Here is a 19,305-nt window from a genome sequence, read left to right on the forward strand (position 1 = left end):
CTCACTGTCTCCCTCTCCTCCTCTCGTGTACAATTGTGGGAGAGTAGAGTCATGGGAGAGCTTACATGCTTGCCTGCCCACAAGCCTTTATGTGCAGCTGATCATTTGACAGAGTGCTGAGAGGCCAGAGTAGCTGGCTAGCTCTGATGCCTTAGAGAACTGAGAACTGGTGAGGTGCAAGCGTGTGTGGGTGTGTGTGTGTGTGTGTGTGTGCGTGCGACAGAGAGGATTTCACACACCACAACACACAGGACAGGTGGAAGTAAGAAAAAAACATGACATTTACGTCATTGGTCAAAGAGTCACAAGTGGCTAATTTAATCTGCTGCAATCCAGGCACCGACAGTACTCTAAACTCTGATCGGGGACATGTCCATATAATTGAACTGTCATGCGCCGTTGAACGCATGAGAACAACACAGACGACGGTCCTTGGAATTGTATGATTTACTTGACGTGGATTTGCAAGAACTGCCTGCGTTAATGAGTTTTAAGGGGAAACATTGCAGATTTTTTTTATATTAAGATTTTTACATCACCAGTCTTGGAGTGTTCAGCTAGAACTGTACGTTGCAAGAATTCCTCCGTGGCTAAGGAGGAAAGTCTGAAATAATAACCGTATATGCGGCCTGCCTTACGAACTGGATGACATAGAGTTCAGAAAACATGGCATTTACAAAGGAAAGGATGGTCTAATTAAAATGTGCTGTTGAGCCTCATTATTATTTGGACCTCGACTGATAATACAGGATAAAAGTATTGTTGTACGACAAAATAACAGTCAATGCTAATAACTGAAAGCAAGACGATGTGAGTAACCTCAAATATAATTCTGATGAAAAACACAACAGAAATATTTTGACCAACCTTTTTGCATCGGTGAGAACAGACTAAACCACAGAAAGAGCCCTCTATCCAATGCAGTACAGTTGAACAGGAGCACAGACTGCAGCCTCCGGAAAGATCACGAGGTTTAATCGACACCCCTCTACAACGGTATCAACTAAAACTGAACACGGGCGCTGTAAATGACTTATTTCAGGACTGTCTGTTTCAGCCAGTCTACACGCCTACTCATGCGAGAGGTTTCATTATTCCTTTTATTGTACGACATCAACACTATTAAATGACACATTTGAATTAATGCAGGAAGAAAAATCAGTTTTAAGTATCACCCTTTTGTTTTGATGACAACTTCATACACCGATCAGGCATAACATTATGACCACCTGCTTAATATTGTGTAGGTCTCACCCTATGGTGTCTGGCAACAGAATGTTGTTAGTGGGAGTCTTATGGGTTGGAGAGAGGAGCCTCTGTGGATCATCCCACAGATACTTGATCAGTTTGGGATTTAGTGAATTTGGAGGCCAGGTCAACACCTTGTGCTGTTCTTCATGTTTTTTTAGTTGTTCCTAAAGCGTTTTTGTGTGTGTGTCTGTGTCAGGCTGCATCCTGCTGGGGATGGCTGCTGCCATCAAGGAGTGTCATTGCTATGAGGTGGGGGTGTCTGGTCTGGTCTAGGTGGGTGGTTCATGTCTAAGTACCATCCACATGAATGCCAGATCCAAAAGTTTCCCAGCAGAACATTGGATTGTCACAAGATGGTCAAAGTTATTCACTTCTCCTGTCAGTGGTTTTAATTGTGTGGCTGATTGGTGTAAGGTTGTTACCTGATTTTTTCAAGCCTTACAGGAGTTTTCACATCTCTACTTGTTGACTGTTTTTTACTTCATGCTGTAGTCTGACTCATCCCAAAGCATCTCATCTGGGTTTAAGTTGGGTGTTTGTACATATCAAGTCATCTGACGCAGTTTTCCTTTACTCTGCTTCTTGTCAAATTGTCAAACAGCCCTTATTATTGGCTGGCTGTGTGATTTGGCTCATTGTCCTGTTTAAAAGTGTCCCCACTAAGCTTAAAACTGATGGGGTGGCATGGTAGCAATGCTCATTAACTGTCTCCTTGAATTTTGCAAAGCCGCTATAACCCGACATTCAAGTTCCGTCCGTTCGTCTTCCCTGTGTCTCACAAAGACAAAGACAAAGACAGACAGACCTAAAAATCTCCCATTTGGACTCGTCCAGATTTCACCTGATCTACTGTGCTTCTGTTTCTGGCCTTAAGAATCTGTTCATCTAGTTTGACAAGGCTGTTAACTGAAAACCATTCCAGGGAACGACCTCCAGGAAGTTCTCTTCAGGGCAGACAGTGACTACTTTGAAGAATCTAGATTGTGGGACAGAATTGGCTTATAGTCTTGAGTTCTACAGGATTGTTCTGTATATTTATCATTTCTTTTACATATATATTTTTTTTGGTTTATTGAACTTACAATTTTACTGCCTGAAAGTCTTGTCCTTCCTCTTTTAAAGAAACTGTTAAGCAGTATAAAGACAACCTTCTAGTGTGCACCCAGTGACAGTGAGATCAGTTAGCGTGTTTTCTACAGGTGTACTGAGGTGCAACAACTGCTTGGGGCCATTAAGGGGCCCCCTAGGGCTGACAAACTTTAAACTACAGCGGCAATGTGCTGAGTTTTCAATAGACAGTAGGAGACCTCAACTGGGACCCTCAGCTGATGCAACTCTGCACACTGTTTCCCATTCTATGCCATGTGCATCACTCTTTAAATTAGTTTAGTATGACAAGTATCAAATAATACTTGATACTAAACAGTGAACTGAAAGCTGCTAGTTTAGCCTTAATTATGGAGGAGAGACATTTTGTATAAAATAACTTCCCCTACTATCACATTATTTAGTTTGTGCTTTCTTTGATGGTTAACATTAGTTAGCTGAAAAATTTTGCCTAAGGTCCCAACAGACTCTAGAATCGCCTCTGTGGGTGTGGGGGCTGAATTCTCCAGATTTCATAGTGGTTAGAACAGTTTGCATCATTCTGAAAAGAAAAGAAAGAGAGAGTCTCTAACAATGCACCCTGGCTTCTTCTGTTTCTTTCTTATATTGGGTGAACTTCATTCATTCATCTCCTCATTCAGCTGAAATGTCTCATGTTAGAGTTTCTTAAGAGGTCTGAAAATAGAAATAAGACATTGTAAGTCGAGTTTAACTAGAAAATAACAAAACTTATAAATGTACACATATCATACATTGTGTCACAAACAGAAAAAGGCTTATCTACTGAATTCCACTTATGATGTTTTACAGCATGCTTTTAGTAATAACATTACATTTTTACCAATTTTTGGTCCAAATTTGGCTCCAGTGGACCTTTAAAATGGATTAGATTATAATCTATTTAGGAATATTGCTGTAAAGATTTTCTAAATGTGCACTGATGTGATTTAGCATTCGCCCTCCACCGGCTGGCCCTGTGCCAGAGCTGCTTCACACGTTGTAGTCCTGCCAGTCCTGCGCCCTGAAGGTAAAAGTGTGAATACAGAATGCATATCTTTTCACGTGGCTGCAAATGTTCAGCATTCAGTGGACGGGCTGCCTCCCCATCACGGCTAACACCTGCAGCCTCAGACGCATCTTCAAAATGAAAAAAATAAATAAATCCCTGAAAGCAAAAGGCAGGATGTTTGAAGGGAGCTTAACACCCTCAGCTAAGGACCTTTTCACTCCTGTGGGCTGCGTTGTAGTTTCAGACACAAGCAAAAGAGACAAATTCATCTGTTACGAGAGTTACGGATGAGGCGGGTCACATGCTAACTGAAACAGTCGAGAAAAGCAAAGTAAACTTGACTGACTTTGACCTTACAACAAGAGTAAAACCCAACGTAAGCCCGGCAGTGGAAAATCAGGTTAAACCTCTCTAGCGGAGTCCCCTCCAATTCAATCCAGCGTGTCGCAAGGGATCACAAGAAATAACAAAAGTTTCAGAAGGGAAAATGAAAGACGCGACACAGGGGAGCAATGGATGGTGGAAGCAATGTGGGTGTCCATGCATGTGTGTGTGTGTGTTGAGGAGATTAAAGATATGACATGGGGAAATCATGCCAAGTTCCACCTCTTTGTCTTCTTTTCTAAAGTTGTCCTCATGAGCCCTGGTAAGTTTAAAAATAGAGCTTGTCTAATGGAGAAGCAGGCCGAGGGGGGAAGTAGAAGAAGAGAGAAAGCGTGCAGAGACTGGAGGAGTCCTCTGTGGTAGGAGAATGCAATTTGAGATTGGCCAGATTGCTTCTTTTTTTTTTTCTTCCCTTCCTTCTCCCCCTCGGCCGCTCATGAGGCGTGATATGCACCGGTGGGGTCCCTAAGCCGCAATAAGCCTGACGCCAGTACCCACACCGCCGCCAAGGAGCCGTCGCACTCACAGTGTGAGAAAATCAGCACGGTGAAATAAAAGAGGGACTCGGAAAAGATCAGCAGGGATTTGAGAGTGATAGATGAGAGTCAGGCGAGGGAGTAGAAGAAGGTGGAGAAAGGGGGTAAGAGTGGATGGATGAAGGAGATAGCTTTGGTGGGATTATGGCGGGATATGGCAGAATGTAAATGCACTTAAGCTGTCCGAGTTCTCACGGTCACATTGCTTTGTGAGGCGTGGGGTTCTAGAGGTGGGCTTTCTTATGAACCTGTTGGATTTTACACAACAATTTTCAAACTAGTCTCGGGTGAAACGGGCTTCACATGTTTTCCGTGTGTCTCTTTCTGTCACTTTTAGGTGGAGAGGGGTCAGCAGAGACTGGGCAGAAGGAGACGTCCACCTGCGACATCTGCCAGTTTGGGGCGGAGTGCGATGTGGACGCAGAGGATGTTTGGTTAGTTTCCACACACAGACGCACCCTCCGAATGCTCGAACATGCCATTATTTGTCCGGCGACTTCTCATCTTCTTTCAACACATTTAAAAAAAAAAATTCATACAAAAAAAAATGCTCCCCGTATTTGTCATTTTGCAACTTTGTTTGAACACAAAGAATTCAAATTACAGCTCTTCTTTATCCTGCGCCCACCCACTGCTGAACACCCACTGAGGTTTGGTGCATGGCTGACCATTTCATTTAACCTCAATTACTAGAGCAGGGCCAGGAGAGAAAGGAGATTTTCGCTTATTCTGGAAATCCAATTACAATCCTTACAGGACTCTGCAATGTCAGGCCAAAAATGACTTTGACTCACACAAGAAAAACTAGTTCAGTGATGAAATAACGTTTGTCATAGATTTAACCATTTATTGCAGATGAGACGGATGCGGGTAATGGGTTTTTGGCTCGCCCACGTGCATTAGCAAGGAAGCAGCACTAAAAACATCCTCGGGGGGTACATAAAAACATGTGCGTGCGCAGAACCCAATTAGATGGTGGCTCAACTGGTGAACCAGCACCAATATTGGTGTATTTGCTTTGAACAGCATGAATGATGCTTAAATGAACCGGCGCTGCTTATTTGGTTTGGAACACCATTGGCCGATATCAGCAAAAGCAAGGCAGCACTTCTAAGAAATCCCAGACGCACTGCTGGAAATTAGAAGTGCCCTGAGAGTATGACTCTATCAAACTGCTTGATGTAATGGAAAGATAATGTACCCTGGTGTGCAATAACCGTAATGCCAAGGAACGGCTTCATGATGGATTCTGAGCCTTGTTGCAAATACTAAACAGCTGGAGTCCTCTTCTCCCGATGCCACCCACTTCCACAAATGCGCCTTCACATTCTGCTAAAACACAGAAATGGATTCATTTTCAATTTTATAATACCAAAGGGAAAATTCATAAGGTCACAACAAAGCATTGTCGATGGTTTGTGCACAAGACAGGTCAGAAAATAGAGCCTGAAGCTTATTTAGCTTTAAATAGAGGCAGTTGCACAGTGCATAAGGAGACAGTGGACAAGAGAGGCAGCCAGAGTCAATAATGCATCTCATTTAAATAGTCGTTGACATAAACAGAGACATGAATATTTCAGTGTCCTTTCTTGTAAAACGGAACCCACAAGCACCCTTTAATCTTTCAGAAGCCCCAAGGTGTTTTGATAAGAATGTTCTGGCGAATAATCAGAGAGGTAATTGCAAAGCAACAGCAGGTAATTTTCATCAAACAGCAGCCAACAACTGGCGAAGCATTAGGATCACTTTGATTAAAATGACAGGTTATTCCAATCAGGCGGCGGCTGACTTTTAATCAAACAAACCGTCAGTTAATCAAACAATGAGTGGAGGGCTGACTGTAATCAAAGACCAGGTGACCGCAAAGTGGTGTGTTTGTAATTAAGCATTATTCTTATTGTCACACAAACAATGCGCATTAATGAATCCTGCTCTTCTGTAAATTGTTAGCCACTATGTGACGTGTAGCTGTGCTAACATGTTGGACTTTTTCACCCTGCCCGTGTTATTTTTAACCAACATAAGCTGCTGTGGAATGTTCAACAAAGACTGTTTGTCAGGTCGTCAGAGTAGTTCAACATTTGGTGAAATCCACATGTCTGTCATCTTTTAGACATCATTTTTACACTTAAGAACAAAATAAACTGTCATGTTAAATAGTGAGCTTTAGATTGCTATTAGGCAGATTTTCTTATCTTTAGACGGAGCCAGGCTGGCAGTATACTTTCTTCCTCCAGTTTAAGTTGACCCAGGACCCATTGGACCTGGCATCCGTGTGGATGTTACTTAGAGTTGTACCACCCACCTAGACCAGACCAGGCACCCCACCCCATAGCAATGACACTCCTTGATGGCAGCAGCCATCCCCAGCAGGACACAGCCTGACACAGGCATACACACAAAAACGCTTTAGGAACAACTCAAAAAAACATGAAGAACAGCACAAGGTGTTGACCTGGCCTCCAAATTCACTAGATCCCAAACTGATCAAGTATCTGTGGGGTGATCCACAGAGGCCCCTCCCCTCAACCCATAGGACCCAAAGACCTCAACTAATAACATTATATTGCCAGACACCACAGGACACCCTCAGAAGGCCCATGTCCATTCTCTGATGAGGTTCAGACGAGATGACCCACACCATTCATGAATGACAGATATCACATACAAAACTAAAGCTATGTGAATCACTGAAAACATCTGAGATGTGGGAGGCAATTCAGAGGTCTGGAATCAGGCTAGACTGAAAGGATTCTAAAAAACCTCTTCAATACACACAGACTGTAACTACTGAAAGTGACAATAATATTTGATGTTACCTACTGAAAAAAAAATAATAATCGGTACGCTCTTTAAATTTTGATGTATTTGTTTTTAAAAGCTAATTATTATTTTTATATAATTTAGCCACACAAAGGATGCATTCCAGTGTCACAATGAAGGGTTATTTTCATAATGTGCTCAGAAATGAGGTTCTGACTTTTTCAGAACACCGCAGTCAGGAGAAAATTGCTATTTCAGCCCATTTTCTCCCCAGACAAAGACCCATTGATTCTATTTGCCATCATTTACCACTCAGCATGAATGAATCATTTTCCTCTTCTTAGGGGTCCACATGAGGAGCTGTGTGGTCAAAATAATGTATGCTGAGATGCCGTGTAAACCTGTTTTGGTTGAACTGTACTGCTATTGACCCTACTACAGCAAAGATTCCTGGTATGCCTCCTCCACTCTGCTGTAGCATCTCTGTACTCTGGAGGCTGGCAGCAAGCAGAAAGACCAATTTGGCCTTGATGGATCAATAGAGTGTCACAAAAACCCATTTAGATCCATTTGTGGTGTAAAACTGTAATTACCCACAAAAGTCCATGCTTTCAAACCCATCAACAGCACCGTCGGTGTTGATAGAATTAGGGGAGAGGAGGAGCGCAGACACTTGCTGTGTATTCGCTGGGGTTAGACCTCGTGAGAAAGGAGTGAGGGGCTTTTCAAAGCCAGCACTCGTGTCCTTATTGAGGCCCAGTCTGTGGAGAGCAAAAGGCAAAGCCAGACAAATGGCAAGGCAAAGGCCAACAACCAAGGACGGAGACGGCCTTTATGTCCTTAAACTGAGTCAATGCACGCACACGTACTGTACACACACACAATATCCGATGGAAGCCTTTCACGCCAGCTTATGTAACAGTGAGCCATCGGACACGCCAGTCCCCACGACACTCTTTCAGCATGGGAACAAGACACACTATTATCATTATTAACGTGTACATCTGCTTTTCTTTATGGCCGTTCTGCTGATTGACTTCTTTTGTAGCTGTTCTGCACTTGTTCGTCTGGGTTTACAGAGCTTTTGCATCTCTTTGTAATTGCTTCATGTCTCTTTGCAGTCATTTTGCAGCATTCAGGTCATTGTTTTGCATCTCATGGTAGAAGTGTTCCATTTTTGTCGTCGTTTCCCATTTTTTGCAGTCATCTTATTATTCTTTGTGGCCATTTTGAGTCTCTTTGCAGTTGTTTTGTCTCTTTCTGGTTATTTTAAACTGGAAACTGAATGGGAGACTATCTGGCTTTGTAGTTTTCCAGGGCTTTGTGGTTCTTTGTAGTCTTTGTGGTTGCTGTGTGCCTCTTTGTAGCTGATTTGTCTCACTGTGGTTCTTTTACATGGGAAAGGTAGGGGAATAGTTAGCTTTGTAGTTGTCTTGGAAGTCTTTGCTAAGGTTTTGAGTCTTTGTGTTCGTTTTGCATTTGCTTGTAGTTATTTTGTCACTTTTTGTGGATGTTTTGAGCTTTACAAAACCCGGCCTGAAACCCCCAGTGCAAGCAGGAACGTGACAAGTGACAAGGAAAAACTCCCTTTTAACTGGAAGAAACCTTGAGCAGAACCCAGCTCATATATGGGGACCAGTCTGCTTGAGGCCAGCCAGGTAGAGACAGACAAAGAGTGGAGAGGAGCAATGAGACCATACATACATCTGACTAAAGCATACATGTAGAATCTAATCATGATACAAATGCAAGCTATAGCATTAGAGTTTGATAATTAATGTAAATGAAGCTGTGGCAGCAGTTCTTCTATCACAGTTGAGTTAGCTGCTATAATGATTGAATATTAGAGGTTGGAGAATGATACATTGAGGTAGGAGTGGGTAACTGCAGGCCATGAAGACTGGGCAGGTTGACGAGACCGGGACCACAGAGTAGTGGTGTGGAGCTAGTATTGTAATAGTAGTAGTAGTAGTGGTATTGGCCTTTACGTCTTTAAGGCATGCTTGGAGTTTAAGCGGCTGATTAGTTTCATTTGGTTTCCTGGATAGATATAACTGTGTGTTTTGCATTTGTAGTCATTTTTTCCTTTTATAGTTGTTTTGCACCCCTTTCGAGAAGGTCAAAAGAGCCTCTGGCCCAGGGGCCCTGTGCCTGTCTCCTATTATGTAAAGATCAGAGAAACCGTCTCTGCACTGTACTGATAGCTCCGGCGAAAATCCATAGGACGGAGCTGTGTTTTCATTTATCGACCTGTATTTTTGCTATTTTCATACATCGATATTTTGTCCTTTGTGGGCGTATCAGGCTCTGATATCCTGCTCTGCTCAGACAGCAGTCTGAAGGAGTTTTCATAGCAAGTCCACATTTATTGCGTGGAACTGCAGCACGTTTAGGAATAAATAGAACATTACATTGCGTCAGTGATGTTTGCACACCTACAGTAGTTTAAGACACATCCTTCAACTGAATTGCAGAAATTGGTGGTATTTTTTTTCATGTGTAGTATTACGACTGAACTGAACCACTGCTGTCCTGAGATTGACCTGGAAACCAACCAGATAATTCCACAGCTCCTTTAAAGGGAGCTACAGCTCTCCTTACTTGTAGGGAGAGTTGATATTGTCTCAGGTTTCAATTAACCCAATGAATTCTACTTTCAAGAAGTGAGAGGACCACAAAATCATCTTCACTGCCTGACAAACCCATTTTCACAGTGAACACGATAATAAAATGTGACAGACTTGGTGTACAAGGTTTCTGATTTTTTGCTGAACTTTTCGGATGCTATAATATTATGGGTCATTATGTGTATTTTTATTTTTATTTTTATTTTTTTTTTATATATATTTCTCCTCTCTCCTTCTTCTCTTCCTGCTACAGTAGTGTTGTTGTTTTGTGCTCTGTGTCACCATGCTTCTACCCCCCTCTCCCTGTTTGTCTCTTTTCCTCTCACTCAGTTTTTCAAAGGATTACAGTGAAATTTGAGGCTAAGGATTATGAAAATCAATGCTATGTTCAGTTGCAATGAGGTTTGCTGCTAAGGATTTGTACACAACGCGAGGCAGTCAGTGGATATGCTGGCCTCAGCTGCGATGTGTGTGAGCGTGTAAGTGTTGAAACGTGTGTAAAGTGGCCTTTTCAGTTGGGAGCACGCAGACAGTCTGGAGGTGGGGAGGCTTTGATGGGAGGGAAATCGCAGGGAACTAATCAATACGACACATCCTGCTAAGAAAGTATTCTCACGCGCGCACACTCCGGTGTTGTACACCCATGTGCGCGCGCACACACCGCTAACTTTCATTTAGCACTTCTCTACCCCTCTGTACGTCTCAGCAGAATGTGTGAAGGAATGATTAGGTGAGTGTGTGAGAAGAGAAGGGGGGAAACAAGGATTATCACAGGGCAATACGGGTGTTAGCGCACGCGTCTGCGGGTAGCACCAGGATGTGTTGACGCACTGCAGCCCGGTGCTATAGTGCCTGTTGTGGAGAAAGTGAGAGGCCTCATTAAAAATTAATGGAGCCGCGACCAACGGCGGCCTCGCGGGATGGACAAGCCTCTAGAAGCTCTCCTATGATCAGAGATTGGCGTCGCCTTGCACGCTTGAACACACGTGACGTTAAGGCCTATATCATATTCCTTTCAGTGCGTGGAAATTTGCTTTTTGGTTCCGAAGCTTTTGCTTTGATTCTCAGTTCCTCAGTTCTGCTCGCTGCCTCCTTTCATGCTAAAACTGTTCCCATTTAGATCCTTTTTATGATAACGCAGACACTTTAATTGTACGCCTAATCTTGTCTTCGGGGTAGCTTTTGCAAAATTGAAGCGTGCGTGTTGTATAATCTTTAAAGGTTAACCCAAATTACAAAAAAAATAAAAACTTCTCACTTGCCTCAAGTGGTGTCTACGCTATGCTGATAATTCTGATGGGCTTTCGAAAGGCCTGTTTGTGGAACCACTGACTCATTGGGAGTTACGGCTTGTGTTTTCTGTTTAGAGGATTTGACACTAGATACACAGGTAAAACTATTTTATACTATATAGCGTAGGTCACGTAACAGGCGGACCCAGAAGCCGTCACATACGGACCTATAGCCAAAACAGAAGGCTACGGTTTAAAACGAGGCGCTTCTGTATTAACCATTACAGCTGTCGGTAGTATATACACACACATTCAGTTCTAATGTTAGGTGACAATAAATATTGTCAAAAAGTTTTCTTATTGTACTGAATTAATTTGATTTGACAGTCATGTATTGATTGCATGCTATACATATATATATACTCTCCCAGTTTGGGGTTCACTGCCCCGAGTGCTCCTACTACCACGGGGACCACGCTCGCCTTGACCTTCCACATCTGCTCCAGCTGTTCTTTCAACCCTTGGTACATTTCAACCTTTTCGTGTTCCTTCTTTCTAATGTTGGCGTCAGCTGGTATCGCCACATCTATCACCACCGCCTTCTTCTGCTCTTTGTCTACCACCACTATGTCCGGTTGGTTAGCCAGGAGCTGTTTGTCAGTCTGGAAGCTGAAGTCCCACAGCACCTTGGCCCTGTTGTTCTCAGCCACCTTCTGTGGTGCGGCCCATTGGGAATTGGGTACTTCTGTTACATACTGGGTACAGATGTTCCTGTACACTATTCCAGCCACTTAGTTGTGCCTCTCCATGTACGCTGACCCGGCTAGCATCCGCCACTATGTGCTGGACTGTCTCAGGGGCATCTTTGCACAGTCTGCACCTTGGGTCTGATCTACTCTCGTAGATCTTGGCCTCTATGGCTCTTGTGCCTGGGGCCTGTTCTTGTGCTGCCATGATCAGTGCCCCTGTGCTGTCTCTGAGTCCAGCCTTTTCCAGCCACTAGTAGGTCTTCTCGATATCAGCCACTTCTTCAGTTTGACGGTGGTACGTGCCATGGATCTTGGATTTTTGATGTTTCATTCTGGATAGTGGCCTTGATGCTCACTAGTCCTAATCTTCTCTAACTGGACCTCTTTAAAGGTTAGTTGAATACCCCGCTATATCGTATATACTATAGTTTTCAAGAATGTAAAGACTGAACTTTTGGTAGTTTAAAGTGGTTGTTATTTCATCTGTATTCAAATACGAATGCTGCTAACAGGGTTTTGTCTACCTCCTCGGTGTATGTCCTAAACGTTGGTGCTTTTAACAATACATTATAGTCAGGAATAAAACTCCGCAGAGCATTTTATAAAGCCACAGTGTATTTTTGACAGTTAATTCAGTGTGAGGAGCATTATTTTAAATGGTGCAGTCTGACATTTCTTTCAGTTTAAGAGTTTATTTATAGCGGGAAACTCTGCGTATATATAAAAAAAAAAAGAGAGGGCTAGATGGTGCGCACTGAGAGACACACACACGCACACATACACACACACAGGAACGGCAGACTGAGAGCGCGCCAGAAAATACAGTTTTTTGACAGACTTTCTGTCGGGTCTGTTATTTTTGCATCTCTAATTGGAAAGGGGGGAAAAAAGTTTACCTGTCTGAGTGCAATGACGTTCTAAGTCACGGTGTTAGTGTTAGTCTTATTGCGTAACCTTCTGCAGTGGCAGGTCATTCATGACTGTGGCGGCTCACCTTCAGTGTCATGTGGGATTTTGGATATTGCCTGCCTTTACACAACCGCGTCCGCTCTGATGCATAACGAAGCCTTTCTTCACATAATTTTTACTTTGCTGATCCATCATTACAACAGTAGCTGAGGCCTGCTACGCTTTGCTGCGCGGCATTTCAATCAACATCAATGTCAGCAGTACGAATCATCGTGGCTGATTGTTAAGGTGTGTGTGGGGCCCCACGTTTGTGTGTTGGCGGGCGCCCACGTGGGCGTGAATGCAGATGCAGCTGTGAGACAGCTGAATGCCCGTGCATTACCGAGCGCTTGGCACCAGGGGAAAAATGAAAAGACCTGGAGAATAATGACAGATTTATAATTACAGAATCTTGCGTTCAGTGCTACTCAGCAGCAACTGTCTGGGGAAGGCAATCTGGGCGTAATTTCTGCTGATCAGGCTTGCCATGGGGTCAGACTACACATATGGCAAAGCGCATACACAAATATTCACGCGCACGCAAGTGTTCATGGTCTTTAAGCGTCACTGCCATTTATGCAGATGTCACGCATGCAGGAACCCACCCAGCCACACAAACGCTGCATGCCTCTCTCTGAAATTTCATCGCAAATTTGTGGTGCGACAGCAAATTGCCCGGTTAATTTGCGAGAACTGAGAGCATCAAGCCAGCTCCCGATTCGCTCAGAAATGAATGCATTACAGTTCGCCACTAAAACTCAGCGGCAGCAGCAGATTCATTACACAGAGAAGACTAAACCTGACTAATTTAGTGTTCTTGATGGAGGCAGCTACCAAAACAGAACAACACGGATTTAATTTGACTTGCACTCAGTTTTCTAATATAACAACTCACTTAAAGAAAGCATCTGTTGAAATTTGTAATCTTGACGTTTATCAAGCTCAGTGGATGTAAAATGTTTACTGCAATAACAAAGAATTTACATTTAAACGTAATGCAGGTACACCAAGACCCCAAAACCTGACTATTTCTTCAAGGTCTGATTTCTGTAGCTCATTGAGATCATTTTTATTTCTCAGCCATGTGGTGTTTTTGTTAGATGACACCATAAATGCATGGTTTAACACCGGAAATAAGCTGTTATATCAGTGTTCGCTATAATGGCATTAGCTTGAAAGTTATTATTTCCATTTAGGCTATTTTCAATCTTATCAAAAATAGATTTCACATCTGACAGCTTGAATGGCGTTTTTGCCACAAATGTGCTATTTCCCCTGTAACACAAAAATGCATTGTTATCTGCAGTTATTTCATTATTAATTGCTTCCTGCCATTGTAAGAGCACATCGTTTGTCAATCAAGCCCTCGGTGCAGCTCTTCCTCTTTTTGCACAGTTAAATCCATTCGCAATTGTGTGAAACTGAATGAGCCAAAATCCGGTTTGAACAGGATTACCGTGCATGGTCCAACATTCTGACTGGGTGCAACCTGTGTCGCACTTTTAATCCCTGAATGAATTTTGATCTCTCAGAGTCAAACACGCGCATAAAGGTGCTCATTTTCATTTATGCCTCATATTCCATGATCCACTCTCATGTAATTTCTTCTTCTGCTTCAGGTGTGTTTGCAACATCGACTGTTCCCACATAAGCTTCAACCCGGTGTGCGCCTCGGACGGCCGCTCCTACGACAACCCCTGCCAGGTGAAGGAGGCATCCTGTCAGAAGCAGGAGCGCATCGAGGTCAAATACCTGGGCCACTGCCAAGGTCAGACACTCCAGCACACACGCACGCATGCGTTCACTTCCAAAAGGCACATCAACACCTTTCACGGGCACAGCGGAAGCCGTCAATCCGTCTGTCTGTCTGAGCAGGTGCTCGCTTCGCTGCGAAGTGAATACACGGAGGCAAATGAGGCATCTTGTGGAGCTAAACGCAGACAGCATGAGTCTAGGATTCTATGTCTCTCTCCTGCTGCACTTCCAGCCACATCATGTAGCTGCAGAAAGTTTCGCTCAGTCATATTTTGGAGTAGTGTACAAAGATAATCCTCAAAACTGGCCTTCACAACTATGTATATTGATAATTTCACTGAATGGTAATCCCCTCTTTTTAGTGTGGTATCTTTTATTATGGCGCAGTATTTCCGAGGATAACGTTGTTTTATTAATCTCTGCGCTTAAATCCCCAAACTGAGTCATATTGCTAATCCATGTGGGAGGAGAAAAAAAGCGCAGAAGATTTCTTCTTTTTTTACATTTAATTTTACTTTATTTTATTTAGTTTAAGGTCTATTCCACATGCAATTTAACTTCTCCTCCTTTTCATTCATTCTGCTTTACGGTCTGAACGAAGCTCATCTGGTGGAGAGGGGAGCAGACATTCAGTTCAGGGACATGTCTAATTCTCAATTGTTAGTGGCCTTTCTTGTCCAATACTACGTTTGAAAGCATTTAGCCAGCTCTGCATCCACACGGGACAAATGGGTCTTTAAAGAAGCAGTGGGGAGTAGAGCAATCAGGGCTAACTAGCTCTGGAACACGAAAAGAAATCTGTATTCCCCCATGTTATAGGCGGTGGGTCAGACCACCTCAGATCGATTTGATCACTCTTCTGTGCGTTCTGTTTCAATCATGGAAAGTGGAGAGAGAGATAAATGTCATTGAAATGAGGGATTTGAGAGAAAGGCAAACCTCATTAAAGGCAGGACTCAGAGGGACACCTTAGATTGCTATTTTTTTTGTCATTTGTTTTACACAATTATGAAACATTTTATTTATTTATTTTTTTTTTAACATAAGCAATTCAGTTTGGAGCCTCTCACCTCTGGATGGTTTTAAAAATTCCTTCTGTTTTAAGTGGCTGTCATACACACAAGCTTCAGACCTTCCTGAAAAGATCCTTTGTTCCTTTTTTCACTGCGCCTCAGGTGTTGTACAAGCTATTAAATAAAGAAAGGAAACATATTTAATAATAAACTGGAAGGTGCGTATTCTGGCACATTTCTTGACACAGTTCTTGCATCATAAATCTAGTAAATGCCTTCGCAGTCAGGGGGGGATAAATCCACTGAAAAATCCATTGCAATAAAATGCTAATGATTTGAAGGAGATTTTGTCTAGCCATTGTGAAAAGAGGAATTCGATGCGGCGTCAATAGGGTGAGCGCAAACACATTATTCCCTCTGATCTCTCCCACCCGCCTGTGCTCCGCTCTGCTCCTCGTGCGGTATAATACATGAGGGGAGACGGGTTCTGACTCTTGCGGAGAATGGTTCGCATTTATACGCATTAGGCACACAGGTGCACACACCACATGAAACCTTTGTTGAAATGATGATTCACAGGCAACCCGTCTTTACCTGTGCTGGCATCTGTTTGAACGTGTGACCCGTAATGGAGGGAGGCTGGGGCAGTAGGAGAGGATGTGCTGCCCTGAGATCAGCTTTAATGTGTCTTTGGCCTTTCCAGGCGACACCAATGGGAACAGAGGCGGAGATGGACACTTCGCACGGACCGAACTCACAGGTGAGTGCTTTCTGTGATAGCGGCAGTTTAGCAAATAACGTGTGCTGTCACTCAAAGCTGAATCTAGCCTCAGAGAGGCTTTTGTCTCTATCAATTTTTCCTTAGTTCTTTTTACTTTTTATAATTCATTCTGCAGCAATGGCTGTGCAAAAGTGGCCACAAGCATATGCTCAGTTACTATTTGTTTTGTGTGTTCCTGCATGTGTGTAGGGGAAAAAGAGGACCCGAGGAACGGATTGGCCCGCGGCTTGTACATCCCATGTCCAGATCACTACAAAAACTACTGCATCCATGGAGAGTGTCAGTTCCCCAGCATGCTGGCCCAGCCTTCCTGCAGGTGAATACGCAAACACACACAACTATGTAGTAAAAAATCGAATCAGAAAATGACACTGATGTTACAAGGTGAAGGTTTCCAACCAGAGTTTAACTGAGGTCAGTGCAGTCACATCCTAACCTCATAAGTCCAAAGATCCCATGGTTACACACTATGTAAAGTTAAATGCCGCAGTGTTTGAAGAAAAAAAAAGAAAAAAAGCACAATAGCCAACCCTCCTAAATATGGTGTAATTGTATCATGATACTCTAGCTACATGGCCTACTGAGTCTTAATTCAGAAACTGCAGTTTTGTACAGATTGAGGAGTTGATCCAGAAGGTTTACACCCTCCACTGCTTCTTTGGAGAGCCTTACCAGATCTCACAGGGTGACATCCACATACGTGCTCTGCCTCTTGTCCCAGGGTTGTACCCCGTTCGCATGACTTGCACCGACAAAGTTGGAAGCCATGAAGACTGATCTATCACCAGACCATTCTATCATCCTGCGCCTCTCTTAACATGTCTTTATCAGTCATTAGTAGTGGCTTTGCAGAACAGCAGTCTCTTGCTGTGGATTTTTTCTTCTCTGCTGTTACCTCTAACTCATTGTACTGTATGTGGTGATGCAGCGGCTGAGGTGGCACACGACTGCAGTTTCAAGTCCCAGTTGCTCCTTGTAACATTCTGACAGCCCCATAGTATCACCTTGGTGCATCAGGAAGTCACAGGATGTCCCACTTTTGCCACACAGCAAGTATATTCCCCATGGTTAGAGTTTGCCACTTTTCTAAAAGGTCAGAAGTGCTCGTATCCATTCCAGCTTCCGACTACATGAATTGCAATTCTTGGCAATTGCAGTTTGAACTTCTAAACGCACCATATATCTCTCTCCTTGTCTCATGATCTGCATCAACTCCTAAATACAAGCAGTATTATTAGATAGTTCACCATTTTTTGACAGTATTTATTTTTATATTATTTGATTGATTTGAAATTTATAGTAATAAACATGTGGTGGAATCACATTTTTGCAGTAAAATACGTCCACAGATGTCTCAGCCATTTGGGACATCTGTGATACTGTCAGTAAATAAAGCGACTGGTTTACTGGCAACAACCCGCCACGTCCTTTCCAACGGATGCAGGATCTGAAGGGTTTCATGGATTTTAAATAACTAGCACTAAGCAGTAACTTATAACTAATTTTAGCTATTATAGGCAGTTCTTATGTAGCAGTGAAACTATAGTAAATCCTGTTAAACACGAGGTTACAGTTTTTTTTACAGTGTAACACACTGCAGACTGAAAATAAAACAACCCTTACCTAATATAGCAAGACCACAGAATTTGTAGATCCTCTCTATCTGTGATCTCACACTGAAAGAAAATGTGTAAGCTGCTAATCAGCTGTAAAATTTAGCCAGAGAAGTGCTGGGTCCCATTTATTTCTTAATCGGGCTTGTTTATCTTGAATAAATGTAAGTCAGTGTGCTAAGCAAGGGGTTCCCTCTTTTAATGGAAAAATATTCTGCTCTGCTTCAAATTAATCTCATGTTGGTCTTCTCTGTTCTTAACGTGGATGCTGGAGCGTCATCCCCACGCGTTACGATCTTGGGCCTGTGTCACACTGACTGGGCGTCTCCAGTCACAAGTCCTGTTGTAGTTTTTGTACTGCATGTGCATTCACCAAGAGAAAGAGGGCTAGTGTGAGGTGTAATATACATTCACATCAGAGCGGCAATGAATGAATAGTCTCCGCCATTGTTTCATTCCTCCGAAACAACTGTGCCAGTCACTGAGAGGCATGACAACAGCTCAACAAATAGAACGAGACACTTCTCTTATTGTTGGCTGGCTGGTGCGGAGCGGCCGTGAACACACAGCGGCTCTTATCTGCGGATTGCGCGGATTATTGAGATGGTACAATGATGACAGAAACTTAAAATATATAAAAAAAACTATGGCCAGTTTAGAATCACCAATTAAACTAACAAGCATGTTTTTCAGACTGTGGGAGGAAGCCGGAGCAAACCCATGCAGGGAGAGGGTCATAGCTGGGAAGCACAGTTAGAACAATAGACTGTAAAAAAAAAAGTAGACACAAGGAGAGCTTCTTAAAAGTGAAGCCAAAGCACGTGGAGCTCCCCCTGGTGGCTGGCTGAAGTATAGGTCATAAGCTCCGCCTTCTCTGTGTTAGGGGATGAGACTGAGACCAAACTAAAACACTAAAGTTTTTTTCTTTGGAACTGGCAGAGGTAGAGCAGTTTTAGTTAAGGTAATTAAATGCGGGTGTGTCTAGAGGAAGTGTGACCAATTACGCTTCTCCAGTGCTGCACAAACTCTCGGAACTCACAAGATGGCGCCACTGTATCCCTGGAATTCTAGAAGTGGAGATGCCTATTTTTCTACAGGTCACCACACACTCCACTACAACGTGAGCTTGTTAGACCTATGATAGACTGGTGTATCCCACCTCTCGCCCAGTGATACCTAGGATTGTCTCCAGCTCCCCCGCGACCCTCTACAGCAGAGGTGTCCAATTTATTTTAATTCAGGGGCCACACACAACCCAACTTGATCTCAAGCGGGTCGGACCAGTAAAATAATAGCATAATAACCTATAAATAACAACAGCTCCAGATTTATCCCTTTGTTTTAGTGCAAAGAAGAACAAATACACCATGAAAATGTTTACATTTAATGAACTATATTAACTGTTGAACAGGGGTTTGACATCTCTGCTCTAGACGATAAGCGCTTAAAGATAATGATTTAATCAATGTTTCCAGTTTAATTGTACCGTATCCCACGTTATATTTGCTGTATCATATCGTGACGAGTGAACACGGCG

The 19,305-nt window shown here is 43.0% G+C and overlaps 1 protein-coding gene across 1 annotated transcript in view; it reads left to right on the top strand.

Annotated features, from left to right (window-relative positions):
• Positions 1-19,305, top strand: part of tmeff2a (transmembrane protein with EGF-like and two follistatin-like domains 2a) — a gene marked incomplete at its 5' end in the record, with an annotated part of 112,462 nt that overhangs the window by 85,867 nt on the left and 7,290 nt on the right. Inside the window, 4 exons of the mRNA XM_084545054.1 lie at positions 4,625-4,721; positions 14,226-14,374; positions 16,078-16,134; positions 16,345-16,471. Of these exons, the coding sequence (XP_084401180.1) occupies positions 4,625-4,721; positions 14,226-14,374; positions 16,078-16,134; positions 16,345-16,471 (430 nt within the window). The remainder of the gene's footprint in view (positions 1-4,624; positions 4,722-14,225; positions 14,375-16,077; positions 16,135-16,344; positions 16,472-19,305) is intronic.

This window comes from Chelon labrosus (genome assembly GCF_963514085.1).
Source record: "Chelon labrosus genome assembly, chromosome: 5".
In the NCBI taxonomy this organism is placed as follows: Eukaryota; Metazoa; Chordata; class Actinopteri; order Mugiliformes; family Mugilidae; genus Chelon; species Chelon labrosus.